This window comes from Ixodes scapularis, unplaced genomic scaffold (assembly GCF_016920785.2).
Source record: "Ixodes scapularis isolate PalLabHiFi unplaced genomic scaffold, ASM1692078v2 PGA_scaffold2__306_contigs__length_199485367, whole genome shotgun sequence".
Classification (NCBI taxonomy): domain Eukaryota; kingdom Metazoa; phylum Arthropoda; class Arachnida; order Ixodida; family Ixodidae; genus Ixodes; species Ixodes scapularis.
Genome location: NW_024609857.1, coordinates 119,842,274 through 119,867,954, shown reverse-complemented (window position 1 = coordinate 119,867,954; position 25,681 = coordinate 119,842,274). Strand labels below are relative to the sequence as shown.

The 25,681-nt window shown below is 46.6% G+C and overlaps 4 protein-coding genes across 5 annotated transcripts; 3 read left to right on the top strand and 1 right to left on the bottom strand.

Moving 5' to 3' along the window:
* Positions 1-2,145: 2,145 nt before the first annotated feature.
* On the top strand, positions 2,146-7,696 carry LOC120844076. Its single transcript, XM_040215681.3, has 6 exons — positions 2,146-2,577; positions 2,657-2,861; positions 4,165-4,465; positions 5,184-5,553; positions 5,666-5,839; positions 7,472-7,696. Exons 1-6 carry the CDS (start codon positions 2,218-2,220, stop codon positions 7,694-7,696), a joined length of 1,635 nt encoding a protein of 544 aa, XP_040071615.1. The 5' UTR covers positions 2,146-2,217.
* A 137-nt stretch (positions 7,697-7,833) lies between these two features.
* On the top strand, positions 7,834-13,359 carry LOC121047540. Its single transcript, XM_042291524.1, has 4 exons — positions 7,834-7,897; positions 8,316-8,558; positions 9,820-9,991; positions 12,728-13,359. The coding sequence occupies exons 1-4, from the start codon at positions 7,834-7,836 to the stop codon at positions 12,804-12,806; spliced, it is 558 nt and encodes a 185-aa protein (XP_042147458.1). The 3' UTR covers positions 12,807-13,359.
* Positions 13,360-15,299: 1,940 nt separating this feature from the next.
* LOC120844056 lies at positions 15,300-17,586 on the bottom strand. Of its 2 annotated transcripts, none has more exons than XM_040215653.2 (3): positions 17,187-17,574; positions 16,917-17,123; positions 15,300-15,467 (listed from the first exon to the last, which is right to left on the bottom strand). In XM_040215653.2, exons 1-3 carry the CDS (start codon positions 17,396-17,398, stop codon positions 15,317-15,319), a joined length of 570 nt encoding a protein of 189 aa, XP_040071587.2. In that variant the 5' UTR covers positions 17,399-17,574; the 3' UTR covers positions 15,300-15,316. The 2 variants fall into 2 exon arrangements, with proteins under 2 accessions (XP_040071587.2, XP_042147934.1); XM_042292000.1 differs by lacking the exon at positions 15,300-15,467 and adding an exon at positions 16,305-16,530 and having other exon boundaries at positions 17,187-17,586.
* Positions 17,587-20,661: 3,075 nt separating this feature from the next.
* On the top strand, positions 20,662-21,543 carry LOC115322789. The gene has a single exon (XM_040215680.1). It carries the CDS (start codon positions 20,662-20,664, stop codon positions 21,541-21,543), a length of 882 nt encoding a protein of 293 aa, XP_040071614.1.
* The last annotated feature ends 4,138 nt before the right edge of the window (positions 21,544-25,681 follow it).

Here is a 25,681-nt window from a genome sequence, read left to right as displayed (position 1 = left end):
ACACCTACTTGCGGAACACCATTTTCTTGGACATACTGGTCGGATAGTGTGGTGCCGAGTCGAACTTGAAAGGAGCGACCTGTGAGAAAACTGCTTATACACCGCAACATGCGACCACGCACCCCAGAGGCATATAAATCATGAAGGATACCATACCGCCATGTCGTATCATATGCTTTCTCCAGGTCGAAGAAAACAGAGACACAATGTTGCCTATTTATGAAAGCTTCACGTATTGTTGTTTCCAGGCGGACTATGTGGTCCAAAGTAGAGCGCCCTTCTCGAAAACCACATTGGTTATTAGCAAAGAAGTGGTTATGCTCCAAAATATAAATTAACCGCCTATTAATGAGGCGTTCAAAGGTTTTGCCAAGGCAACTCGTTAACGCGATTGGACGATAACTACGGGGGTCCGAAGGGTCCTTCCCAGCTTTCAGCAAAGGAATTACATGCGCCTGTTTCCACATTTGAAGAAAGTAGCCTGCTTCCCACAGATAGTTAAACAAATCTAGTAGTGTGTTGAGCGATTCTCAAGACAGTTGACGGAGCATTTCATAGTGGATTCCATCAGGGCCCGGAGCCGACCTCTTCTTGGAGCCCAGAGCCACCTCTAGTTCTTGCATTGTAAAAGGAGTGTTGTATGGCTCAGAGCTACAACCGGACATGGGTATACGGTGACATTCTGCATTTGCTTTAAAACGTTTAAATTCCGTCCAATAATTTCGGGAACTGGAAACATTCTCGAAGTGCTGTCCAAGCACATTAGCAACATCTTTCAGCGAGTTAGCAGGGGAGCTAAATAGAGGAACAACAAAGCAACGGTAATCCCCTTTGATTTTTTTGCACCTATCCCAAACTTCCTTCTCTGAGACAAAACTATTTAGGGAGGAAATATACCTGGTCCAGGACTTCCACTTAGCTTTTCTCATAGTCCATCGGGCCTTTGCTTTTAGTCTTTTAAATTCTATCTTATTTGAAGGAGTAGGGTACCTCCGAAAGGTGTCCCATGCCCTATGCTGCTTTTTCCTTGAGGTGGCACAGTCTTCATTCCACCAAGGCCTACACCTCTTGGGTAAATTTTCGGAGGTGCGAGGAATGGCGTCTTGGGCGGCACTTATGATTTGCTCCGTAACATACACTGTCGCTTCTTCAGGTGACAAATTTGCTAGAACTGACGGGTCAAGCACTGCATCAAGTTTAAAGAGTGCCCAGTCGGCTTTGTCCAGTTTCCACCTAGGGGTTCGTTTTAAAATAGATGGCAGAGGAACGAGGCTTTCAATTACAACCGGGAAATGATCACTCCCAAAAGGGTTCTTTAAAACCTTCCAAGAAAAGCAGGGAAGTAATGAAGGTGATGAAATGGAGAGGTCGATGGATGTGAAGCAATTATGAGTGGAACTATAAAAAGTTGGTTCTTTCTTATTTAAAAGACATACGTCTGAGGACAATAAAAATCTTTCTATAACAGCGCCACGAGAGTCAAGGCGCTTACTGCCCCACATGGGACTGTGAGCATTAAAATCATGAAGATGCAGTTGACGATGAGGTGGCAAATACAAGGACACAACCGTAATGAGACGATCAGCAAGAACACGTACCGCAACAGCTTCTAGTGATGTACGCAAAGGAACTTCCACACATGCTATGCCACTCCGTACAACAATGGCAACACCACCTGAAGAGTGGTCTGAATCCCGATCCTTTCTAAAAACGCGGTGACGATTAAAAACATTTGTATGGGTGTTGTTAAAGGAGCTGTGCAACGATTTTAACGTTGAAAGAATTGGCATCTTCTGCTTTTGATATTGTTCACCTTGTCACAAATGACAGAAAACACACCCCCTTTCATCGAAATGTTGCGATTTCGCCGCGTAATCGCGAGGTAAAAATTAGAATATTCCCAGACCTGCAGCCGCGAGCGGCCGCCATGGGAAACACGCGCGTGACGTCACTTGGGTGCCTGTATAAAAGATATAAAGTTCTGCAAATACCTGCTCAATAAAGGGTATCTTTTCCATAAATATTGCCGTCCCAACAACATAAATGCTTGAAAAACGTAGTATCAATTACAGAAATTTTTAGTGGCGCCATCTACCCGAGGTCAATAAAACCGACAGCTCGAGCAGCATCAGCGGCTGCTAGCACGAGGAGCCGAACGAGCGCTTTGGTTTGGTTTTCCGCCGTGTCGATCTCGACTTCGAACGTCGCCGCTCGGCAATGCCGACCGGGTGCTCCGTTCTCCTGTGTCCTAACCGGACTGCACAAAGCCCTCTTGTCCGTGCTAAAAAGCTCCAGTTCCATCGTTTACCACGCGAAGAACGTCTCAGAAGTGAGTGGTGTGGAAGGATTGGTAGAAGGGACCCTGGACAGGCAGACGTGCGCGTGTGCTCCGAACACTTCGACAGCGACCACGACTACCGTCGCCTGCCAAGTGTTCTTCGCGATGCCGGGCAGACGATGAAGAACGTCTACCTGAAGCCAGATGCTATTCCTTCGCTCCGACTGCCCCCCACTGCGAAGCGCCTCTCCCCTGCCAAGGACCCAGCCGTGCCAACGTCGAAGCGCCGAAGAACTGAGGTAAGTGTCGCACGTTCGCGAGCGGCACACGGTCGTGAACCTTTCGAGCACAGGTTTACGAACATTTTTGCTTTTGCAGAACGATGAGCCGGTGGAGGTGGATTGCTTCGAGAGGACCACACCTCGCGAGCACAGCTGTCATTGTCGTCACCGACCGGCGACACGCGACACAGCGGTCCAGGCCGACCTGCATGAAAATCCGGGACCCGCACAGACTCCGAGGCCGCCTGGCACGAAGGACAGTTCTGTGGGCACAGACCGATGGCTGGGAAAGCGATCTACCGGTACGCATCAAAAAAAGCCGCCTGTATTCGCGTGCTTGACGTCATATTGCAGGAGAAACTGTAGGAAGGGTCTTCATTGCTCTGCCAAGTGCCTTCCGACGGCACTCCACGCGAATATTGACAATACTGCGCGAATGTGCTTTTTTTTTTTTTTTTTTTTCGCGTTTGCATGGTGTTTTTGTTTTTCTATGCGGTTTCATTTTGCTTCGAGCTCAAACGATTTTGAATTCCTTCTTGCTGTGGAAAGTGTCGAACATTGCGTCCAAAACTCCACCTTTCATGTGTTTACGGGAAGAAAAAGAGAGGAAGGGGTAATGCATTCCAGAATGTAACACTAGCCCACGCCATGACATCTACTGCCCCCAGAACTTGTGGACAAATTTCGAACGAGCACATAAAGTGCCCTCAGATGACACATATGAACACACTTGATGGTACACCAGCAACAGCATAAATTCTACGCAAATTTAGTACTGTACTATTTCTTAATTTAACTGGGACATGAGGGATGTAGTCTTATTCCTTCTTGTCGTTAGGCCAGGTAAACCCTATAAACGTGCTGCTGCTTGTTGTAGGTAACTAGATAATAATAATAATCTCTAGCAAAGGTAGCGGTACACTAGGTGACCTGCAAAGCTAGACAGATAGGCTGGAGCCCTTACTTATCAGCGTTTGCTAGCCAGCCAGCCGAAGCAATAGAATGCAAATTAAAACAAATAACGAAACAAAGGAGAGGCAGGTAACACCGCCTAGATACAAAGTCCCAGTGCCGGAGCCCCCAGCACCATTCGGGACGGGAAAACAGAATATTTTTTCCAGCCGAGCCCAAATGCCATGCCAGCGCGACTGAGACACTTTCAGCCGAGCACCGGCGCAATACTCTCACCAGGCCCACACCACACACCGCCTAACTGCAGCCGATGCAGGGGGCCGGGGTCTGGGCCCTGTATCCAGGCGGCATTGCGGAAGGCACATGTTACCTTGAAAGCTAACACGAAAGTCAGTGTGCATGCACAGCCCTGGTTGGCCTTCACCTTCTTTGACTTTCCATTGTATTTCACTCTCCAGGTCTAGGTTGTCGTTTATTTCAATGTGGAATAACCAAAAAATTTTTACTATTCGAGCGTGTTGGTGCTTTTCAAAACATTTAGGAAGTGGAGACACATAAGGGACGTCCCTTATGTGTCTCCACTTTCTAAATGTTAAGAAAAAAAATGTTACTGCTAGAATGCCATTTTGTGGAGGCTTGTACTAGTCAAACAGGATGAAGAGTCGGATAAGTAAACCTCTTTTTGCCCTTCAGGCACGCAGTGGAATGCCTACGCCAAAGGTATCACCGCCCACTGGGTACAGACCGAGGACTTGGAGACACCCGACAGTAGCAGCACCACTGCCGGCAGCAACAGCACAACCACTGCCGCAGCCTTCGCCTCCACCACCACTACCTCTGCAGTGCCACCGCGAAGACCGGGCCCAGCATGTGCAATGAGCCCTGTCCTCAGTGATTCGGACGAGGAGGAGGAGGAAGAAGAGGACGACGACGACGGCGACGACTGCGACGATGACCCTCTGTGGGAGCCACCCACCAAAGGAGGCTTTGTCGAGTAAGAATGGTTTCCTCTTGGGATGAGGCAGGCTAAATATGAATGAACATTTACAGCTGGCACCAATATGTGCTGGCACATGTCTTGTGCTAGCTGAATTGATCAAAATGCCGCTTAGGCTGCCCCTTGCATGCCGAGTCACAGAACCAAACACCACAATGCAGCAGTAAGGGACCTAGTGCTCCTAGCATGGCATTATTGCCTCCTGCCTGAGTACCCTTGTTCCAGCTTGTACTGCTGCTTAATTTACCAATACAACGGATCAAGAGCAGGCCATAGCAAGAAGAACGAGAAGTGTTCCACACGACTGTGGTGGCTTTGCTATTGATTGCAAACCTTTCGGGTCGTATGTTTCACAGCACAGAATTTTTTTTTTCTTTTCAAGAACAGGTAGGGGTAGTTGCCAGTGCTTTGCAATGGTTTCACATGCTAACAAATATACGAAAAGACAACATCAAATTGTGATCCCAACTTATTTTATGTAAATATCAATCTGAATTTTAAGGGACCATAAATAACAAATAAATAAACTTGACTAAACCATTTTGCAAATTCTTTTTGGAAGTTTGTTATAAGTAGGGTTCATCTTGGACCGAATGTTTCTGAAATTGTATTAGTGAACGGTTCAGAAAATGAACAAGGCAGCATTGCTCCTTTAGTTTTTGTAAGCCAAGCACAGAAGTGACTGTTGATCAGTAAGCACTCACAACTTTTCCAGGAGTGCCACCACTGTGTCCGGAGAGCCAGACTACAAAGAACGAAAGTTCCTCGTGTTTGAGAGCAGCCTGCGGCAGTTGTTTGCGGTCTGCCAGACGTGCTACAGCCCCTGCAGTGTGTCACTGAGCACGATTGGCACGCTCCTGACGGTGCACACCTCTTGCCCCGCTGGGCATAAGAACCGTTGGGACAGTCAGCCCTACATCAACGGCAGGCCTCTGGGGAACCTCCTCATCACCAGCTTCGTCCTGTTCACGGGGGCCTCCCCAACCATCACGCTGCGCCTGCTCCGCCTAATGAACATCGTGGTGATCTCAATGAAGACATACACAAACTACCAGCGGGCAATTTTGATCCCAGCTGTTGAACAGGTGATTATGATGCTATCTTATGAGCATTATCTGACATGCTTTTGTATCCCAATGCAGTGTTTGACCACACTGCTTGCTAAAGTACCAAGCATTTTACTTTTATCTCCCACAGGTGTGGGAGGAGGAGCAGGAGAAGCTGTTGGGAGAGCTCCGTGACCAACCCCTTGACCTTGCTGGTGACGGGAGGTGCGACTCCCCGGGCTACAGCGCAAAATATCTGACGTACTCTCTTCATGCACCCCACGTGAACAAGATCGTTCACTTAGAACAGGTTCAGGCAGGAGAGGTAAGGAAGGGATCCATCGTCCTCATTACAATAACATGTAATTTTGTGAAACAGAATTAATACACTCAGTTGCACAGCAAAGCTTCTAACTAAACCTAATGCTTTTGGCACTTTTTGTGTTTGGCAATGTCATTTGGCACTGTTGTGACCAAAGCCAGGTCGTCGTGGCTTTCGGCAACTTGGAGTGATTCTGAAAAACACAAGCAGGCAGCTTTTATTTTTTTATACTTCGGGTTTTTTTTAAAAAGATTAAATTTCGTTTCTTGTATTATGGTCACCCGCAATCTTCGGTAGACCTTTTCTGCTTCAAACATTTCTTGCCCTTTCACCCACCATGTGTCTCTACGGAATGTCACAGAAGTACTTGACCCACAGAGTTCACAAAGCTCTTGTTCCAGACATGTATAGCATTGGCCCGATGAATTGGCCTTTCTAAACAGGTTGCATGAATCTGTTTGTCAGTGTTATATGCATTCTATGGTGACAGTGTTAGCAGACTGTGCTTGCCTACTTGGATGTGCTACCTACAGATGTCAGAAGCATCGAGGGTGTGCCTAGATAACAGACAATCTTCTGAAAGCTTCTGATGTGTCCTTTAGTGCAGTATGTGTCTGTAATTTATTCAAGCTGCGGTGTTTTAGCCCCATTTCTGGTATGGGATGTGGCGTCGCAAGGTGCTGCATCCTCGTGTCTCAGGTTGCACCATTCATTGGCAGCACCTCCAAGTAGGCAAACACCACCTGCCAGTACTAAATCTCAGTGCAATACATTGAATTTTGTGGTCTGTTTAGAGGTCAGATTCAGTGGGCCCACACTGTATAGTATTGATGCGTTCGCAGCTTTTGAGGCATAGCCGGGCGGTTTGCCTATATGGTTTGGACACCGTAGCGTGGGGTTCAATTCCCAGCAGCGGACACATTTTTAATTCTTATTTTATTTAGGGTACTGGGAGGACCCAGAACAATCTCGAAAGTTCTTGTTTTAGTCTGTTGGCACATCTGTTCTTCTTGAACTATCTATACCCGTTTTCACCTCAAGAAAAAAACAAGTTTTGCACATTGTTCATATGCAGCGCAAAGTAGTTCTTATGAGATTTAGTTGTCGGAGGAAAAAGCAATGCTTTTGGCTTTTGGAGTGTGTACGGCTTAATAAGATAACATATATCTAACCTACAATTCACCCACAAATTCTCCTACATAAAGGGGGAAGTTAATGATGCTCAGCGAGAAGCCGGATTTTTTTTTACTAGTGTTCTTCACGTGAAAACGGGTGTAGTAGGAATGTGGTAGACGGTAGCGTGTTTATAAAAGTGACTTATAGCGCCTGCCTACAGTCAGTCGTCCGGCCGAGGCCCATTGCCACCGTTGCAGGGTGCACAATATTTTCATTTTGGAGGCACAGATTCGCCTTATAAAAAGCAGCTTTTCAGTTTTACTAACATCCACTGCTTCTGTTCGTGACAGCATTACCAATACAGCAATGGTCAGATTGATCCCAAGCTCTGAAACCAAAATTTCTATCTGGCGTCCGGTGCTGAATCGGTAATGCTGCAGGATATGTCAATACATGCAGTGGACGATGTACTGATTAGAGCAACTGGAAATAACTTGTTCTACTATCCTCTGATTACAGTGTGAGGCGGTTCCCAACAGTGGAAGTATGGAGAAGGAAGGCCTGATCAGGTCCCTGGCCTTTGCAAGGGAGAAGGAGCTGACAGTGCGGTCCCTGGCCACGGACAGGCACCGCTCAATCGCCAAGCACATGAGGGAGAAAGAGTCGGCTGTCCTCCACTTCTTCGACATCTGGCATGTGTCAAAGAGTAAATGGCATTTCTCATGGTCCTATTACCGTACATAAACAGACAACCTACACTGACTGCCGACATGGCAGAAGCAAAGTTCTGGTGACTCCAGCGTCTGCACTATCACTTGGTAATAAATGGGCACCTGTTGCCAGTTGGCAATGTTTAAAACCTGAGAAAGGTAGATGACAAAATGCCCTTGGCATGTCTGCAAGCCGTGTTGCCTAGCAGTGCTACTTCTTTCTGCCTTTTTATATGTTGGTAGTCAACCCTTGTGTTGTGACTCTCTTTTGAAGAGAAGCTGATGTGGCTTTGTAATTGGGATAAACCGTCTATGCCTGTTGGTTTCACCTACACAATCTCGACTATGATTCATTTCTCTTTGTAGTGTCTAAATTATGTCAATTAAATGAACTATAAACAGACTTAAAACTATGATTCTAGCAGCATGATGTTTTCTCTTGTGCTTTTCGCATGCACATCACTTGTTTCTTTAGTTTATTAAAATATGATGGGCAGTTTGCATTACCAGCTGACATAAAGGCAGCAGTGAAAAAAGGCGTGAATATGTTTTGCAAGTGAGATGCTTCCTTTTCCTGTGTTGAATATTTTCTTGCAGATGAGCTGTTCGAAAAACTAGACAAGTGCTAATTCTGCACACTGGTCGAACTGCAGGTGTCAAGAAGAGCCTTAACGCAGCCAGCAAGAGCCATGACTGTGGCTCGCTGGTTGGGTGGGCACAGCCGGCGGTCAACCACATGTACTGGTGTGCGACGGCGAGCCGGGGCAACCCTGACCTGCTGGTGGGTGCCTGGTCGAGCATGACAAGGCACGTGGTCGACGTCCATGCAGACCACCCCGGGATGTACACCAAGTGCCTTCATGAGCCCATCGAAGATGGTGAATGGCTGGTGCCAGGTCAGTAGACGTTTAACATGTCTCTAAAGGTTCTACTTAGCAAGTTGACTTTCGGTGATTTGGAGCAGACAGGAAAAATGAAATTCTTCTAATGAAATGTCCTTCGAGTTATGAGCAAGCACTCAAACAATACTTTTTTTTGTCCTCCACTGTTGGCAGTTTAGTAAACACTATGCATATCGCAAATGTATCTGCAAACGTCATCAGTGTTCGGTTTGTTGAAGGAGTACTTCACAACAGGCAATGCAGCTTTCTCATTTTTCAGCACTCGGCAGCTTGAAACTACAAGCAATGCAATAGTTTTTATGTCTGACCCCATTCACAGTTTCACTCTCAAAATATTGACCAGAGGTTATGAAGTGTGTCGACATCTAGATATCCGTTATACGAAACACCTTCAACTGCCAACAGCTTTGTTGCCAAATAGCCATGGTGGTGTTTTAGGCGTAGTCAGCATATTTGCATGCAAAACAAGCCTTTGAATTAACTAGGTTTGACTGTAGACTTTGAATTACCGCACCTATTTTACATAGACTTGAATGTATGATTTCCGGGACTGCACCCTTACTTGTAACTATCCAACCATTTAAAGAAAAGACTGAGTTGGAATGAGTAAAGTGTATAAATGAAAGAAATATAGACTTAAATGAAATGCAGTAATGTTTAAGGGACCATAAACACAATTAAAAAAAAAAAAGGTTTAGAAAATAGTGTGTTTGAACTCCTTGGAGGCTGAACACGCTCCTCAACGTTTTATAGAATTCGGCGACGCATATTTCATGCCTGCAAATAAACTGGCGAAACCGAAACTAGCTATCCTCAATTTCATTTTCTGGTCCTCCGAAATCAGAAGTGACGTCAACACCGAATTAATCGGTTTCGGTAGCATTTAGTGGCTGTCAAGCATGACTTTTGCGGCGAGTGGTAGCAAAGCAGAGACGTCGGGTGCGACGTCTCTGCTCTTGGCGCGCGGACAGGAGCCGCTTCTTTTGTCTTCTCCCACACCTACCAACTGCTTCTCCTGCTCTTCGGGATGTCGCTGTCATTGCTCCTAGTGCAAAGTTTGATGGAATTTCTAAATTGACACAAGGATCAGTTCCACCTAAAACTTACCAACATTGTTAGGGATGTGCCCGGAACATATTATAACCGTCAAATAAAACTTCAAAATCGTGTTTATTGTTCCAATGTAAATGGACTAAATGTTACTCAGGTAAAATTTCGTGCTGCAAGCCTTAATCTTGCTTTCTGTTTGTTTTAGACACACCTGCCCATGCCAGGTTTGTGGACGTCGTGTCCAGCAAGTCCCTACTCAAGGACCTGCGCCAGCTTTCCCCTGACACACAAACCTATGGATTGGAATCTTTCCATAGTGTGCTCAACCGCTTTGCACCCAAGTGGGCTGCCTTTCGCACAAAAGGCATGCTCGCCAGGTATGTACTCACAGAACAAATAGAGAAATGTTAGAGAAAGGAGGTGTTGGTGACTACCCACATAGCTAACCGGAAAGCAGGTGATATATTTGTGATGTGCATTTCAGCTTACTGCTTTCCGTTTTAGGATATGTTGTCATTTTCGGCATTCGTCCACTGTTATTTATTTTTTTAGAATAATAAGAAACCCTTTTAAAAGGCAACTCCACTCAATTTCGAAGATTTCGGGATAATGAGTAATTTCAAATTAAAAAGACCTAGTAAAACACACTACGTCGTTTGCTTCGCAAAAAATGGGATATATATTTTCAAACCTAATTTTAAACACGAGCGGAAATCGAAACCAAAACTTTGGCTCCGCCCGGCAACATTGGCCTCGGGCCGCCAAGTGTTGGTACCATCTCGTACCATCACGTGGTATGAGATGTCACGTGATCCTCAGCCCAACAACGGGCAGGATTGGGTCGGGCGTGTGGCTGGTGCGAGTGTCGTCTGCACCTCACTCTTTGCCACGTTTTGGTGTCTACGGCATTCAACGACGTCTGCACAACTGCGGCATAAGTCTGCACATGTGGTGTGCAGACTTATGGCTTATGTGGTGTCCGTAGTATGGATGAAACTCCGAGAGACAATAATCACAATCGGTGAGGCGATGATGGCGGTTGTGACACGGAAGACGGCGGGACCACGGCGGGCGGCCGGACGGCTCCCAAGAAACGCGCTGCGCAGGCGCGTTACACCAATCACGTGGACACCGCTAAGCGCCGAGAGGCAACGTTGCTGACGTCATGCGCTACGCTCGCCCGGATAAGTGAAAACAAGCTAAAGGGGGCCATGATAATGACATTTAGCTCAATGTTGGCTCTGCCCATGCCGTAGCCTTGACTGCGCTGTTGGTTGCGCCTGAATTCGCCCGCTCAAGTCAGCCGATTTCGGCAACTTGGCGAGTTGCAAAGTTTGCCGGACCGTTTAAGAAACATTTAGACAGAACTGCGTCGTAACATTTCACGTGTGGTCTTCCTAGGCGATACTGAAGAGGACTGCATTGTTTTTTCAAAACCAAAAATGAAGCGGAGTTGCCCTTTAAGTTCTTTCAGTGTTTCGGAATTCTTCAGAAAGACGAGAGTCTCAGTGTGAGGGTGTAATATGGTGGCCTAATTCTTTTTTTTAACATCCTGCTCCGTCAGAATCACCGTTGTTTCTCAGTAGATAGAGCGGAGTTGCTAAATATGCAACTCTATGTAGCTGCACGTATAGCCTGGTTGACCTACTGGGCAGTGCACTGGGCTCTCACGCTGGTGGCCGAGATTCAATACCCGGAACCATGGGTGCTTTTATTTTGCTACTTTACTGAAAGGTTCTAGAATGATTGCATAATTAGTGGTAAGTTCCGACTTAGAAAGTTCTATGCCCGATCGTGTTCGTTCGGATGTTCAAGAAACCAGTGTAACATGAAAGAAGAGTTGGCGGGACAGTATGGAGCCATTCATCACCAGTGCTCAACCCTGCTCTCATGCCGATATCGGTGCCTGCGACGTTCCATTATTCTAATTTGTTTCTTTGCCTTTGGGCACAGGTTCACCCCCATTAAATCTATCATTCACCCTGTTTGTTTATCGTTCCTTCGTTGGATTCGTGGCAGTGTGCAGGTTCCAGCACAGACCCAAATGACATGACTGCTATCTCCACTGCTAAGGAAGACCTAAGAATGCAGAAGTTTCATCAAAACATACCGGGCGGCATTTCAAAGCACATACTGTTTGTGGGAGCTGCACCACATTTTGTTTGTCTGCATTCTCTATTTGTTCAGGACCCGTGTAGCAGCGCTACACTGGAATGAGAACAGCGAAAGGGAGCAGGCCACTACTAAGGCGGGTGAAAGGCAGTGGGCAGTGAGATCGCCCAAGGCCAGGAAAGGGCATCACACTGTCTGCCCCCAAAAGACAAAAGTCACATATGGTATTCTGAAAGAATTCTACTCTGTGGTCTTTTTAATTGGTATTCCTGTACTATTAGGAGATCAATTTACGTAGTGACTACAGCTGATGACTGATTAGTCACAGGGTGTGTACCAACCGGGAGAACCTGGAATTCTCAGAAGATTTCAGTCATCAGGAAAAGTCTGGGAATTATCAAGGAAATCATCAAAAAGTTGACTAAATCAAGGGAAATGACCAATGAAAGTGTCACAGTGGCGCAGAAGAGGGCGCGACGGTATCACATCAGCAAAGCCATGCTGAATGTTGCCGAAACAGTCCGAGTATTTTATCGAAATAGGTAAAAATCTGGAAAAGTCACAGAATTTGACATCAGACACCACCATGCATCAAGATGTGTCGTCTGCCCCACGGCATTGGATTTATACGTCAAAAAGATAGTATGTCATCTACTCCATGGCATCAGCACCTTCTAATTTAATGAGAGGCACCCTCTTTTTAATTTCACATGAGGGCCATAATCACCCACGCAAGGTGGAAAATAGGCAGCTGAGGAGGAAGAAGGTTTCACCCGTGCAAACTTTTCTTTCCGGGACAGCGGGTATAAATCTAAATGCGAGCTGACACCTGTTTTATGTGATATAGATGTGTAGAGTATACAATTCTGAGCAGAAATTTATGAAGGCGCATATGTTGTATCACGGTGCTACCGACTTTGCACCGAAACTGAAATAACTGGAAGTAAAATGTTTTGATATAAACTACAGCTATCAAAAAATATGATAAATTAATTTTTCAGATTACGTCGGAAAGCTCGTGGCTCGGGCCGTGGCAATCTGCAAGGACATCGGACCTCTGAGGGAGGTCTTCAAGCTTGATGCGAGGACGCCGCGTCTGCCAAACCTGAACCGGAGCTGCGACAGACCACCAAAGGAGGATCTGGTTGCTGCCAGAATCAGCCGTTTTGGAAAGAAGGCGCCCAACGCAACGGAGTAATGGTTTGCTTTGCAAGCACAATACCAGCGCACTCCACTTGCTGGTTGAGTTCTTGTTGCAGTTGGGGCTGTTGTAACATGAGATGGAGTGGGGCTCTGGTCGCTCGCACTGTGTATTTGAGGAAGCTGGCATTTTGCCTGACGACTTTTCCGTTTCGAGATGCCTTGATGCAGGATCCTCGGAATGAGATAACAGTGAAAGACCTGGGGTCATAAAATGGGGTAGATTTGTTGTGCTGCTGTTCTCTGCAGAGCGCGAGTTGACTTGAAATGAAGTTGTACGTTTGTGCGTAATGTCACTTGTTGACATATGCCTTGTCGTATCTTTTCCTCGCTGCATCTGTTTGTTGTGCCTCGATCTCGGTGTAGCCTTTGTCACCAGGGTTAGGAAGTACTGGTAACATGTTGCACACTTCCCAGTTCTTTGACAGATGAGGTGGTGACGGCTTGGTGTTCACTGCGAGCACCTTTCTTTTGTTTTCGTCGGGCTGCTAGAGTTTTGTTTTATGATGCTGACGTTGTGCTTCGCCTCTTCGAATAGCCGGCCTTGCTTGAGTATTCCTTGTACGTCGAGGTCGTGTTGTATGGTATAGCGGCGCAGCCTTGAGGACTTTGTCGTGATGAGGATCTGGTTTTTAATCTCGGTGTCCAGGCCAACGAACACACAGTGCCTCGCAAGCTGCCGCAGTCAAGCGTAAAACAGGTTGAGTGACTCGCTTCCCACCTGCTTCGTCTGCTGAAAGCGGTAAACTTCGAAGCTCGTAGTTACCTGGGGTAGGAGTAAACGTCGAGCTTCCTGCGTGTAGCTGTGTATAGAGCAGTTGTGTCGCTGCAGAACTTTGCTGCGGTTGAGACAGGCGCAGTCACTGGAGGTTCTGGTAGCATGCAGCAAGTGTCGTAGAGGTCTTCTCCGATATAGTGCAACTGAAAGGCGGTGTTCCTGGCATCATTTTGATTCCACAGGCGACCACAAAGTCCTCGAACCGTTTTACCCACATTGACCACTCAGTGCCGACATTATTGGTATCAGTGACACGAGCGTCAAAGGAGGGAAATGGGGGGGAGCACGCCTTAGTCCATCTTGCTAGGCAGGTGTCATTTGTTGGATGCGTCGGGGTCCATTCCACTTCATTGCAGGGCGATCCTTATGCTGTTCTTGCACATTTTCTTGGCCATTTGTAGCGTTGTCTGCGTTTAGGAGGGATGAATTTCGTCCGGTTATGATTCGGAACAAAACATGTTTATTACACATTCATAGCTATCTCGGATCATGTGTCCATGGATGTGTTAGAATCTCCTAGGATACTGCACTATTGAACTGTTCATTACAGTACAGTAGACGAAAGAGGCATGGCCTGGTTTGTGCCTACCAGGTTGAAGGAGAGGGAACGAAGTATGAGCTTGGTCTGGCTTTATTTTCACAGTCCCCACTTTTTTGCAATTCAGGCAAAGGAACATACCCCCGAATTTTGTGAATTCCAAAAGTGAGAATTGAGGGCCTCTAGAGGCCAGTGTTTTCTTTCGCATGCTCCTAAATTTCACTAATCCTTCAATTCGCGAAATTCACCAAATTAAGGGCTTGCAAAAGTAAAGGGTTTTACAGTATTGGGACAGCCAGTCAGCGTGCCCATATGCAGGGCACACCAACACTCGGATACAGCAGTTCTCACACAAACCCCCAAGGGTCCTCAAGAGCATTCATGGGGGGGAGTCGTCTTCCTTGCATTAGTGCATGTCAAATCAAGGACACGAAACAGGGTGTCCGATGTTGGCACATTATTGTCTAGCGTACATCACCTTTTACACTGATTGCAAGCTGCGAGTACCACTTCATATGTAGCACAATCTGAGTACCTGCAAATGCACTATGTTTTTGGGACCTTGCCTTGCAGCCTTGTTTTGTGTGTGTTTAGTTGATACGTTTCGTTTACATCCCGTCTGCCCCCTTTTCACATAATAAGTCTTGTGTCAAACTGATAGGGGAGGACGCTCACTCGAGTCAAGCCTCGGCTAAAGTGCGATGTGCTTATCAGTTTGTGCTGAGCCCCGAGTGAGCATCCTCTCCTTGAAGCAGAATGAAATTGCCCGCAGTGCCCCCGCCAGCCACCGCCTCGGTCACGCTCTCCCAGTGGGTCCTTCGTATTGCAGCACATTGTACATGAATAGTGCAAAATAAACAGCAATGCTTCGTAAGCTGTAGGAAGTACTGAATGTAGAATGACTACATGAACAGTGCAAAATTGATCGCAATGCTTTGTAAGCTGTGGGAAAACCAGCATCAGTGCTTGAAGTTGTATGTTTGTTTTAATCAGTCGAAATGTTTTGTTGTCTGGGTGCATAAAGTAGTATGCTTGCAAAAACTTTAGTGAAACAATGTGGCGTTTACAACATTTTTATTCTACATCATGAAACCCCGTATACGTTTCCGAAGGGAATTCATCGTGGATCCTCTTGACCACGCAGGCCGGTAGAACACGTCGATTGCGACGTCCCAGCCTCCGCCACATCCACCGCACGAATTGGTGATAGGCCGCAAAACGAAGCCTGGAAAATTTATAAGGACAAAGCTGGTCAATTACCACTGATACGAATGTTTGAAGTGCCAGCCAAGACACACTACACATCTGGATGATACTATACTCAGTTTCAAGTTGTGTGCAGTGCAGGCACAGCTTTCCACAGTGTTTTGTGTGCACAAGCACTTGCACGCAGAGGGTGTGTTTGGAAGCCACGCGCTCGTGCCTGTGCCTACACTGCACACAAGTTGGGACTCCGAGTATAGGGCAGGTTTATGGAATTGAGGTGCATGTGACAAATGAAAATACATCAAGATTTACTTTGGAGTATCTAATTAAGTGAAACGCAGGACTACAGAGATGTGATGTTTTCAAAAGCTGGACGGTGCAATAAGATGCAATGAATGCCTGACCATGTTACTTGTGCACATAGGAGACTTGACCGCATGTAATAAAAAAACAGCATCATGTGTCGAGCTTGAATGTTTTGTTTTACTGATTGTCTGTACTTTGCGATTTCTGGCTGAACAATATAAGCGGGTAATAGGGCCACTTCATGCAGAGCACACCCGCCTTTTGTCCTATTACACAAGACCTTGTGCTCAAATAAACTGGGCAACTTCAGAGAGTTGTGATGCAGTCTCCTAAACGTAGTGTTGTGTTCTTCCATGGGAATATCTGCATGGTGACGTGCGTGTGCGCCACCCAAAATGTTTTGTCAGCCCCAGACTGTCGCATGTTTAAAAACTCCTGCATTATAAAAAATAAGGCATACCTTTTCTTTTTTCACAAAGGGAAAACCCAAAAAATTAGACCTTGATAAACTATTCCTTTTTTTTTTCTTCTTCTTTTTGTATGACTGAAATTGATGTTACAGGCACGAGTGCGCTGTCTTCGACAACGATTTGCCTTCACGAACGCGTGCTTAGCAGGCCCAAAGTTTTGCGCTCGCTTCCGTTGCTTCCTTTTCGCTTGGGATTAGTATGAAGTGAGGTCTGGAAGTATAAGCTGGACTAAGGAGAGGCTCCGTGACCACTGAGTACTCGAGCTTCTTTACTTGGCCAGCACATTCCGAAGGATCCCAGAAAGGTCTGCACAGAGTAGGCCACAAGCATTTTGTTCCACTCCAGTGAGCATCCTAACTATGCAAAGCTTCACACAGCAGGGGACAGCTCGTCTGCATGGTCATTGCATGCATATTTGCAGACGGGAGTGGGGTCGGTACTGTGCGCGAAAGACTTGCCGTGTGCATCACACTGGCGTTTTATTACATTCTAGTCGAACTTATAAAATCACCGAACAAAATTTTAGGAGAAGGTTTCCCAGAGATAACTTTCTCTTGGTTATAAGGGAAAACCTGCGCTGGCGTATGCAGTACGTGCTAGCGGGGTCGCGTTCTGCAATCCCTGAGCGCAGGAAGCATGTCTATCAAATGAGCAACACTTCCCTAAAAGGAAATTTCAAACAAACTACGCACTTCTGTTCTCGCGGCGCCGGGTGACGACCTGCCTCCTGCAGAGCCCAGAACGCGACTTCGAGCACGCCGGGCTGGAGGCAGATCGGTGCGAAGTTGTTGTGCTCCGTGATGCACCCTCCCGGGCGAGTCGCGACCGCGGGGGGACACTCCCTGCAGCAGATGCACTCTTTAGGCGTCGGCATGATGCCGCACCTCTTGCACGAGCACCTGAGATCAGAATAAGCCAGTGTCAGACGAAAGCTACCTGCAAACAGCATGTGCGATTATTACCATGCCGTCGTGGTCAGCCGCCACGAATCTGGGTCCGGAGTCGGGCTGGGGCTTCCGTCGAGCACCGCCCGCGCGTCCTCTTCACTCAGACATTTCGACGGCGTCCCCGCGTACGGAACGAGCCCCAGTGACTCGCTGTACTCCAGCATCTGGAGCTCGACCTCGTTGAGTTCGCCTCTCCAGAGGCCGGTGGCCATGTTGATCGCAAGCATGCGGTGACGCGGTCACGTGGTCGTGAGCGGACGAGTTCTCGCCGCTCACTGACGGCGTTAGAGAGAGGAATTTCCCGGAACCCCGCGCCTACCCAAGCGACGTCACTGCGCACGTGACCCGGAAGACGATGTACGAGTTGAGAGGCGGCAAAAACCTGGATCTTTTTCATTTTTTTAAATAAAAACTACGGTATCCAGGCAAAATCTGTTTTCTGTAGTTCACTTCAGAAGTGTCAGGCAGCAACTTCCACAATTATTTAAGCAAAGCCCTGAAATTGTTGCACAGCTCCTTTAAGATATGTCTCCTGCAAGCACACAGCAATGGGCTGTAGCTCATCCAGAAAGAAATGAATGTCATCAATATTTTGCAGAAGACTTCTACAGTTCCACTGTATAAAACTATACGAGTTCATGTTAAAAACGGTTTAAAGTAACAACACAAGAAAAAAGGAAACCTGCCCTAAGTGCCCTGGGGCGGTTTGGGTGGGGTTACTCGCGGATTGAGCTTTTTCTGGGATGACTTTTTAATAAGCCTTGCGTCATCAGGTGGGACCGAACAAGGGGGAGGAGGTTCACCAAGTTCCATCCGCTCCTCCTCAGGCGGAACGGCTGAGGGAGCAGCTGGTACGGGCACCTCCTTACGTGTCGAGGCCTCTCCTAAAGCCTTAAAACGAAAACTACCCTCCTTCTTCTTGGGAGGCGTCCGAGTGACCAAGGCAGGCACATCGTTCGATGGCCCGTCCTTTAGAATGGAAGAGGCACTAGTGCCTTCTCCCTGAGGCTGGTGTTGCCACCTCTCCTCTTGTCTCCCATCCATTGGCACAGAGGCATCTCTTGCCTCTGCACCATCTGGAGGCCCCTGTGGTTTCTTCGGTTCCAACGACAAACGGAGTCGTGGAGCGAATCTTTGTGAGGCAGGGGGAGGTGGTGGAATCACCAGGTCATTAGGACAGACCTGGATTCCTACCAAAGACTTTGATGGCACACCCCCTGCACGTGCCACCAAAGAGTAAGAACCCTTCTGCAGGAAGGAGAATCGCTTCCTGGCTTCGGGGAATGAAATGTTCTCTTTCACTTTGAGTGTTATAATTTCTTTTTCTTGTTTCCATTTTTTGCACGATCGGGAATAAGCAGGGTGAGGTTCACCACAGTTGATACAGCAAGGTGCATTAGAGCAATTCTCTGCAGGGTGATCATTTTTGCCACACTTGGCACATGTTGTCTTCCCACGGCAGCTCTGGGCGCTCTGGCAATGAAAGCAACGCTGAGGGTTTGGCACATATGGCCGTACTCTACAGTTCAGATATCCGGCTTTCACTGATTCCGGAAGCGCCCTCAGCTCAAAAGTCAGAATGACATGCTTTGTCTTCACCTCTTGGCCGTCCCGTCGAAAAGAAATTCGTTTGGCAGCAATGACTCCTTGGTCACGAAGGCCATCGACAATTTCATCTTCGGGGGATTCTAGCAGGTCATCTTCTGATATTATGCCTTTTATAGTGTTCAAAGTGCGGTGGGGTGATACAGTAACCCTGTAGTCAGACACCACGTTGAGTGCCAGCAGGTCTAAGCTTTGTTGAGCGGTTACAACTTCAACGAGGAGATCTCCAGATGGCATTTTTTTTGCTTTAAAATTTTTTCCGATTACAGATTCAAGAGTCTTAGAGACCAGGAACGGGGATAACTTGGATAAAGGTTTTTCCGTTTCGGAATGCATGACGAGAAATCGGGGAAACTTCTCCACGGGTGCAAATGCTTCTATGACGTGTATTTCGGTCCGGACCCTTTTCAGGGCCCGATCAGGTTTTTGGTTTAGTTTAGAACCCATAAGAAATGGGAAGGCGTTCGGCATCTGTAGCGCACCACCCACCACGGAGCCCAACATGGGGATAGGTAATGCGCCATAGCAATAAGGGTTTTGCTGACGACATTACGCTATCAGTGCTACCAAGACACTATAACCTAGTGTGGGTCCAGACAAGAGGTCTATTGCCACCCAAGGTTAGCCCTTGCCGCCAAAGAGGGAAGAAAAAGGAGCAAGAGAAATGAGAAGGAAAAGAAGGAAACAGGACAGGTAAAAGTGAAAGATCGGAGGGGATAGTAGAAGAAAAGGCGACTAGACTGAATCATCCTGGCCGGGCCTTACCAGGACTCCCGTCTACGAGAAGCAGGGGCCGAAGTGGTGTATTGCCTCACCCGGGGGGCCCCGAAGGGTCCAAACCTACCCCGGGCTCGGCTCAACCACCAGGATGCCCTTTTCCTCGGACACGGGAAAGCCACGCACAGCCAGACGTGGGCGGGCGAACCCGCATGGCTCGGGGTCCGTGGAGACGCCACTCTCCAAACACCTGCTTTCACAGGTGCCCCCTGCGGGGTCGCTGTCCACTGAGGCGCCATACAACGTCGTGGTATGATGTTTCACCGAGCACTTCGCCTACCCCGTGAACGAAGTATACGAATTGTCGCGTTTCCATCGGTAGGTCCAACAAGCAGACCGTAGATGCGTTCTACGCGGAGCTGATGCGTCTAGTAAAGAGCTGTCACTATGGCACCCCGGAGGTCGAGGAACGTCTTGTCAGGGATCGTTTTGTTGTCGGTCTTCGGGACTCTCAGCTGTCTGACCGTCTTGGACGTGACCCGAAGCTCACGCTCAAGGACACGTGGGTACAAGCGCGCCAAACTGAGGACGCTGGCAAAGAAAAGGCAACCAAGGCAGGCACGGATGAATCTGAAACTCCAGAAGGTCAAGCTGTCGATCCTGACGCGACCAAGCTCGCAGGTCGTCTCAAGCGCCGCGGCACTAAGCCTAACGCCACCAACGCTGCTCATGACCAGTCGTCTCGCGTCTCTACGGGCAGGCCTGGTTCTTGTTTATTCTGCGGACGTTCACCTCATCCTTGTGATGACTGTCCCGCACGCAAATTGAAGTGTAACTTTTGCCGTAAGCAAGGGCACTTCGCAGAGGTCTGTCTCTCCTGCATGAAAAAGCAAGCCAAAGTAGGCACTCTGCAGCTTTCTGTAGTCGATGCCGGAAAGAAGGCTAAGTACATTGATGTCACCGTGAACAACTATACAGCTGTATCCATGCGTCGTTCAGCACTTGCTCTGGGAACGAGGAAGGGTCATATTGGCTCCGCGGAACTGGATGCATGCTGCGACCTGCACAAGCAAGCGCACAGTGTAAGCGAGCCGCATCGCGTTGCTGTTCCCATGCCCACTCAAATTGAATTGATCCCCAATCTAAACCGAGCGCTATTCCTGCCAATATGTCTTTTGTTTTCATATATCTGTGGCCTCTCCCTTCTTTCAACTGCAATACTCTCACTATATGTATCTTTTACTCCTTCGTCGCACTTCAGATCATGTACGCTGAGACTCCTGAAAAGCTCGAGGCTGCCATAGAGGACATGCAGGCCAAGTCCCACCAGGCCTATATCCAACGAGTGATGAGCTTCCTGAAACGCAAGACCGAATGGGTGCTCCTTTTCCGCAGTGACCTCACCACAAGAGGTCATAACACAAACAACTTCGCGGAAGCATCAATTCAGGTACTGAAAGATATCGTACTCCAGAGACGCAAGGCGTACAATGTTGTCGCCCTCGTTGACTTCGTCGCCTCCGTCTGGGAGGATTACTTCTGCAGAAAGCTCCTGGCACACGCCCACAACAGGAAACCTATGCACCAACTGCAGTACGACCGGCTGCTCAGCCGGACGCCTGCCTCTGCTGCACAAGCCATCACAGCGCTTGACACCCATACCTACCAGGTACCCGCAGAATGGCTGATGGCAAGGTGTACAAAGTACAGCGACGTGGGAATGTGCACCTGTGCAGTTGGGTGGCAAGGTGCCTTCTGCGAGCACCAGGCCCTTGTTCATCACCGATACGGAGGGACTTTCCCCAACGCTCCTCTTCTCTCGGCCCACGAATGCCACCAGCTGGGGCTCCTGGCTATGGGAGACAAGTGCCAGCCTGTGGCTTTCTTACAAGGCTTCCAAGAACTGCCGGGGCAGCCGTCCACCAGCACTGCCATGGAAGAAACTGCAGTGACAGCAGAGCCAAGCAGTGCCCCTGCAATGGAACAGCAACAGCTGGCCAGCCTCGACGACTCCCCTTCCATTGATCCACAAGAGCATCGACAGGTATGAACCCGAGAAACTTATTGACGAACCCCTAGCGAAAATTCTAATAGGAATATCTATGAGACTAATAGACATTTCTATGAGACTAATAGGAACTCCTATAAGACTAATAGAAATGCCTATGAGACTAATAGCAACTCCTATGAGACTAATAGGAATCCCTATAAGGCTCATAGCAACTTGTATGAGACCAATAGGAATCTCTATGAGACTAATAGACATCTTTATCACACGAGTAAAGATGTGTATTAGACTAATACAAAACTATATTTGTCTAATAGAAATATTTATTGGGTTATGTATGCCTTCTATTAGAATATAAAGTTTCATAGACTAATACAAGCATTCTGTTAGTTTTATAGAATAATAATTAGACAAATTTACATATTCTATTAAACAAATGGAATGCTCATTAGACTACTTGTAACACAGCTATTCTATTACAATATTAAATGGGCATATTAGAACAATTGAAACTTGACACCACCAAATAAATATGAACAAATAACTGAGATTTATTAGATGTGGAAAACCTTAATTGTCTATAGGTGAGCTGGTCCCCACCGATACTTTCTAGCTGGCTAACAGAAGTTTCTGCATTGTAAATTTTTTTTTATCAAACATAAGAGTGAATGTTCACAACAAATTGTCTTCATTCGATGTACAACTCAAAAAGGCAAAGATGGACCATTCATTCATCCATTTATCTTTTGTGCTCATGAACAGCTTTCTACTTTGTAATGAAGTACAATATACATATAGCAAAACGGGGTACGAAAATTCTAGTGATAATTAAGGAAACACTTGAACGCTATATACAAGATGGGTTAAAAACGTCACTACATGGAGCTATGGTACTATAAAAGTTTTGAATGTGTGTCATGAGGCAAGTTTGGAAGATTTGATTAATTTCGGGAACCACGAGTTCCAGAAATAACAGGCAAGTTCGAAATTGGAACTTAGCTGTGCCCAATAACAGCAGAGTGAGAAGAAAAATTTGCAAGAAAAAATATGTGTAGGCTCTTTGGCTGTCGGGACCGTGAACGCCGGATTCGCCGTCGCCGGCACATTCTTGCGATATCGATACTGCCGCTGCGCTTGCCTGCGGCACGGCAGCGCTTGCTCTTTTCCTGCGTTGTAGCTCTGTTGTTCCTCAGTATACAGCGCCAGGCTCTAAGTACTTTTCTCGTTTGCATGAGCAAGCATTTTGGCGTGAACGAGACATCCAAGGAGTAAACCGCCGTGGAACCACCTGAATCGTCCGCCATTTTTCTTGTTGAAAGATCTATGGCTATGGCTATGGATAGAAGTGGCTACCAGAATGGATTTCATTGACTATTATCCCTGTCACCTTTACACTTGGTGCCTACAGTCGAACCCGTTTATAACGAACAGTAAGAAACGCTACGATCAGTTCGATATAGCAGTAGTTCGATATAGCAAATACCATTTGCAACAAACTTTCACGATGCGTTGGTTGTAAGGCGAGAACTTCTCTTTCTTTCTCATCTCTTTATTTCCGCCTTGTAACAATGCGCTGAAAAGTTTTTTTTTTTTCTTTTTTTGGCATGCGTGCAGAGTTTGTTCTTTTAGCTTACCTCCCCTCCTGAATCGCTTCTCTTCGCTCACTTTTCTTCACAACTTCAGCTTTTGGAATTTTCTTACTTTTCTACTTTTTTTTTTTTGGTGTGTGTGTGTGTGGCGGGGGGGAGGGACAGGTTAAAAGGCGATTATTTGCGCGTTTTTTGAAGCCTTCCCGGGAAGAAAAATTTGATATAACCAATATTTTGTTCGTTATACAAAGTATTTTTTACACGCATTTTTATTTAAATTTTTTGTGAGTTCGATATCAACAATAATTCGCTGTACGTGGGTTCGCTCTAAACGGGTTTAACTGTAGCTGCAGGCGTTCGTTCTTGTGGCTGCAGGGCGGCATTTGAAACATAGCAAATTTTGTTAATAAGTATTATAATACAAATTATATTTTAAGATTATTTCGTACCAACAGATGAATTCACGTGATGGTAGTTGTCGCACTGGTGGCGCCGCAGCGGCAGCATACTGCACGTCCTTCAAAACTTCGAATTGACAGCAGTCCTTAATGCCGCCAACAAAAGAACGTTAAACAAAAGTAACACGTGTGTCGGAACCATGGTCGGAACAATCGTATCCTGTCTACTTGTGCGGAAGCATGCATGTGTACGTCCAGTTTTAGGACGGCGACGCAAACGTCGTTATTCCGTGTAACGATATAAAGAATTTGAGCGCAGTTGGACTTACGGACTTCAACGCCAACCGTTGGTACGACGTGTGGTGGAAGGACACCAATCTGGCTATTTTCGAGCCCAAATCATGAAGATGTATGGTAAGTATCAAAGCATGAAATTTATTTATATATATATATATACAGGGTGTCACAAAAGAAAATTTACACGGTCTTTTTCACCGCAAAAATAAACTAGGCATCGCCGAACGCTCATCCTCCGCCCAAAGGTAGAGCTAGAGGTCACAACCAGATGCCAAAGTTTCAGCCCGATCCGATAAATCAATCAAAAGTTATAAGTGATTTTCTGAAAACTTCAATGGGAAAATGGAGCCCATTTTCGCTTGTTTCCGGTTTCTGGTGCCATAGAGCCCCATGTGTTTGAAAACGCCGCCGGCCGCCATTTTCCCATTGAAAATTTCAGAAAATCACTTATAACTTTTGATTAAGTTATCGGATCGGGCTGAAACTTTGGCATCTGATTGTGACCTCTAGCTCTACCTTTGGGCGGAGAATGAGCGTTCGGCGACGCCTAGTTTATTTTTGCGGTAAAAAAGACCGTGTAAATTTTCATTTGTGACACCCTGTATATATATATATATACCTCTTCTCTTTAAGTGTGCGGTGCATTTGTAGCATCTATAGAATGGCTGTTCCGTTCGCGGTTACGACGTGCATTTCTCTCGGCGACCTCGTGAGGTTGCTGTAGATTTGGTGGCAAAAAGAATGGCAAAAACATATAAAACACCTCTTAGGGATGATGGTCCGGAGGTATTTCTTTAGAAATGTGCATGCGGTTCCCGAAAATTTTATGTATCAGGTTTTTTTAACTACCTGCCGTAGCAGTCTCCCCTGTCAATCTTTGTCAAGTTGTAAGTAGTGTAACATGGAAGGAGAACTGAAAATAATTCATACAAACATTTGCTTTGAAATAGGAGTAAAGTGGTCGGAGGCCCAATTCTACCTATTTCAGCCTAAAATATAATTAGTTGATGTCGAGTAGGGATGCTCAAAAATTTAAATTTCTGATAATACATTCAATATCGCTCTCAATTTGTCATCTTAATTGAATAGTATTTAAAAAAAAAAAGTTATAATTATTTGCAAATATAAACGGCTCAGCGCTGCGAGTTTCCCCTAAAGGGGCACTAAAGAGGTTTTTGAGATAGTCTACTCTTGGTCATGCGTTATTCTAGAGGCTCTAGCATCCCAAGAATCTAAACATTATAATCCTGCACCACCGATTTTCGTATTAAAATAGGATAATCAATTTTTCTGCGATTAATCAAAGAACCCAAACCGTTGCCGAACAACGAACGGCGCTTGTCAGCCAATCGAGCGGTGGTTTCTTTCGTCGAGTGATCCGAATGCGAGCTGCTTCTCGGGTTGTTTTGCCAGCACTCCTTACTCAGGTGCACAAAGTGAAGGTTGCGGGGCCTGAGAGTGCTTCCAAAACTAGCCCAGAAATGGTTCGAAAGAGGGTTACCGGATGCTGCTAAATTGTTTTAGTGGTCGGAGGCCTAAACAGTTTGTGTCCCTCTGGCTTCGACCGCCTTGTGATAGCATTTCGGCCCTCATACAAATTATGTCTACCGTCATTTTCAACTGCAAATTCCCTATCTCTTTCAGGCTTCTTTGGGCACTATGTGGACACAACCTGCACTGCCGAGAAAACACGCAAGGTTCGCAAGGCAGGGATGAACAAGCTTCTGGCTAGGAAAATTGCTGATTTAAATAGAGAGGTTTGCGTGAATGTGAGATTTGTATTATGTACTTAAATAAACTGTATTATCTTAAATAAGCTACACCGTGTACTCTCACTTGGCAAGACACGTAATGCAGTAGGTAAATAGCATGCTAATATAACTAAAACTAATAGGC

What these genes read in the sequence shown, in the direction of transcription:
- LOC121047540 (XM_042291524.1), top strand. Translation starts at nt 7,834, where the DNA reads ATGCCCTTGGCATGTCTGCAAGCCGTGTTGCCTAGCAGTGCTACTTCT. An exon ending in TTCTTTCTGCCTTTTTATAT is followed by an intron (nt 7,898 to 8,315) that starts GTTGGTAGTCAA and finishes GTCGAACTGCAG; the next exon opens with GTGTCAAGAAGAGCCTTAAC. An exon ending in TGGTGAATGGCTGGTGCCAG is followed by an intron (nt 8,559 to 9,819) that starts GTCAGTAGACGT and finishes TGTTTGTTTTAG; the next exon opens with ACACACCTGCCCATGCCAGG.
- LOC115322789 (XM_040215680.1), top strand. Translation starts at nt 20,662, where the DNA reads ATGTCTTTTGTTTTCATATATCTGTGGCCTCTCCCTTCTTTCAACTGC.
- LOC120844076 (XM_040215681.3), top strand. Translation starts at nt 2,218, where the DNA reads ATGCCGACCGGGTGCTCCGTTCTCCTGTGTCCTAACCGGACTGCACAA. An exon ending in CGAAGCGCCGAAGAACTGAG is followed by an intron (nt 2,578 to 2,656) that starts GTAAGTGTCGCA and finishes TTGCTTTTGCAG; the next exon opens with AACGATGAGCCGGTGGAGGT. An exon ending in TGATCCCAGCTGTTGAACAG is followed by an intron (nt 5,554 to 5,665) that starts GTGATTATGATG and finishes TATCTCCCACAG; the next exon opens with GTGTGGGAGGAGGAGCAGGA.
- LOC120844056 (XM_042292000.1), bottom strand. Translation starts at nt 17,398, where the DNA reads ATGCTTGCGATCAACATGGCCACCGGCCTCTGGAGAGGCGAACTCAAC. An exon ending in CGGCTGACCACGACGGCATG is followed by an intron (nt 17,124 to 17,186) that starts GTAATAATCGCA and finishes TTCTGATCTCAG; the next exon opens with GTGCTCGTGCAAGAGGTGCG. An exon ending in CCGGCGCCGCGAGAACAGAA is followed by an intron (nt 16,531 to 16,916) that starts GTGCGTAGTTTG and finishes TACTCTGTGCAG; the next exon opens with ACCTTTCTGGGATCCTTCGG.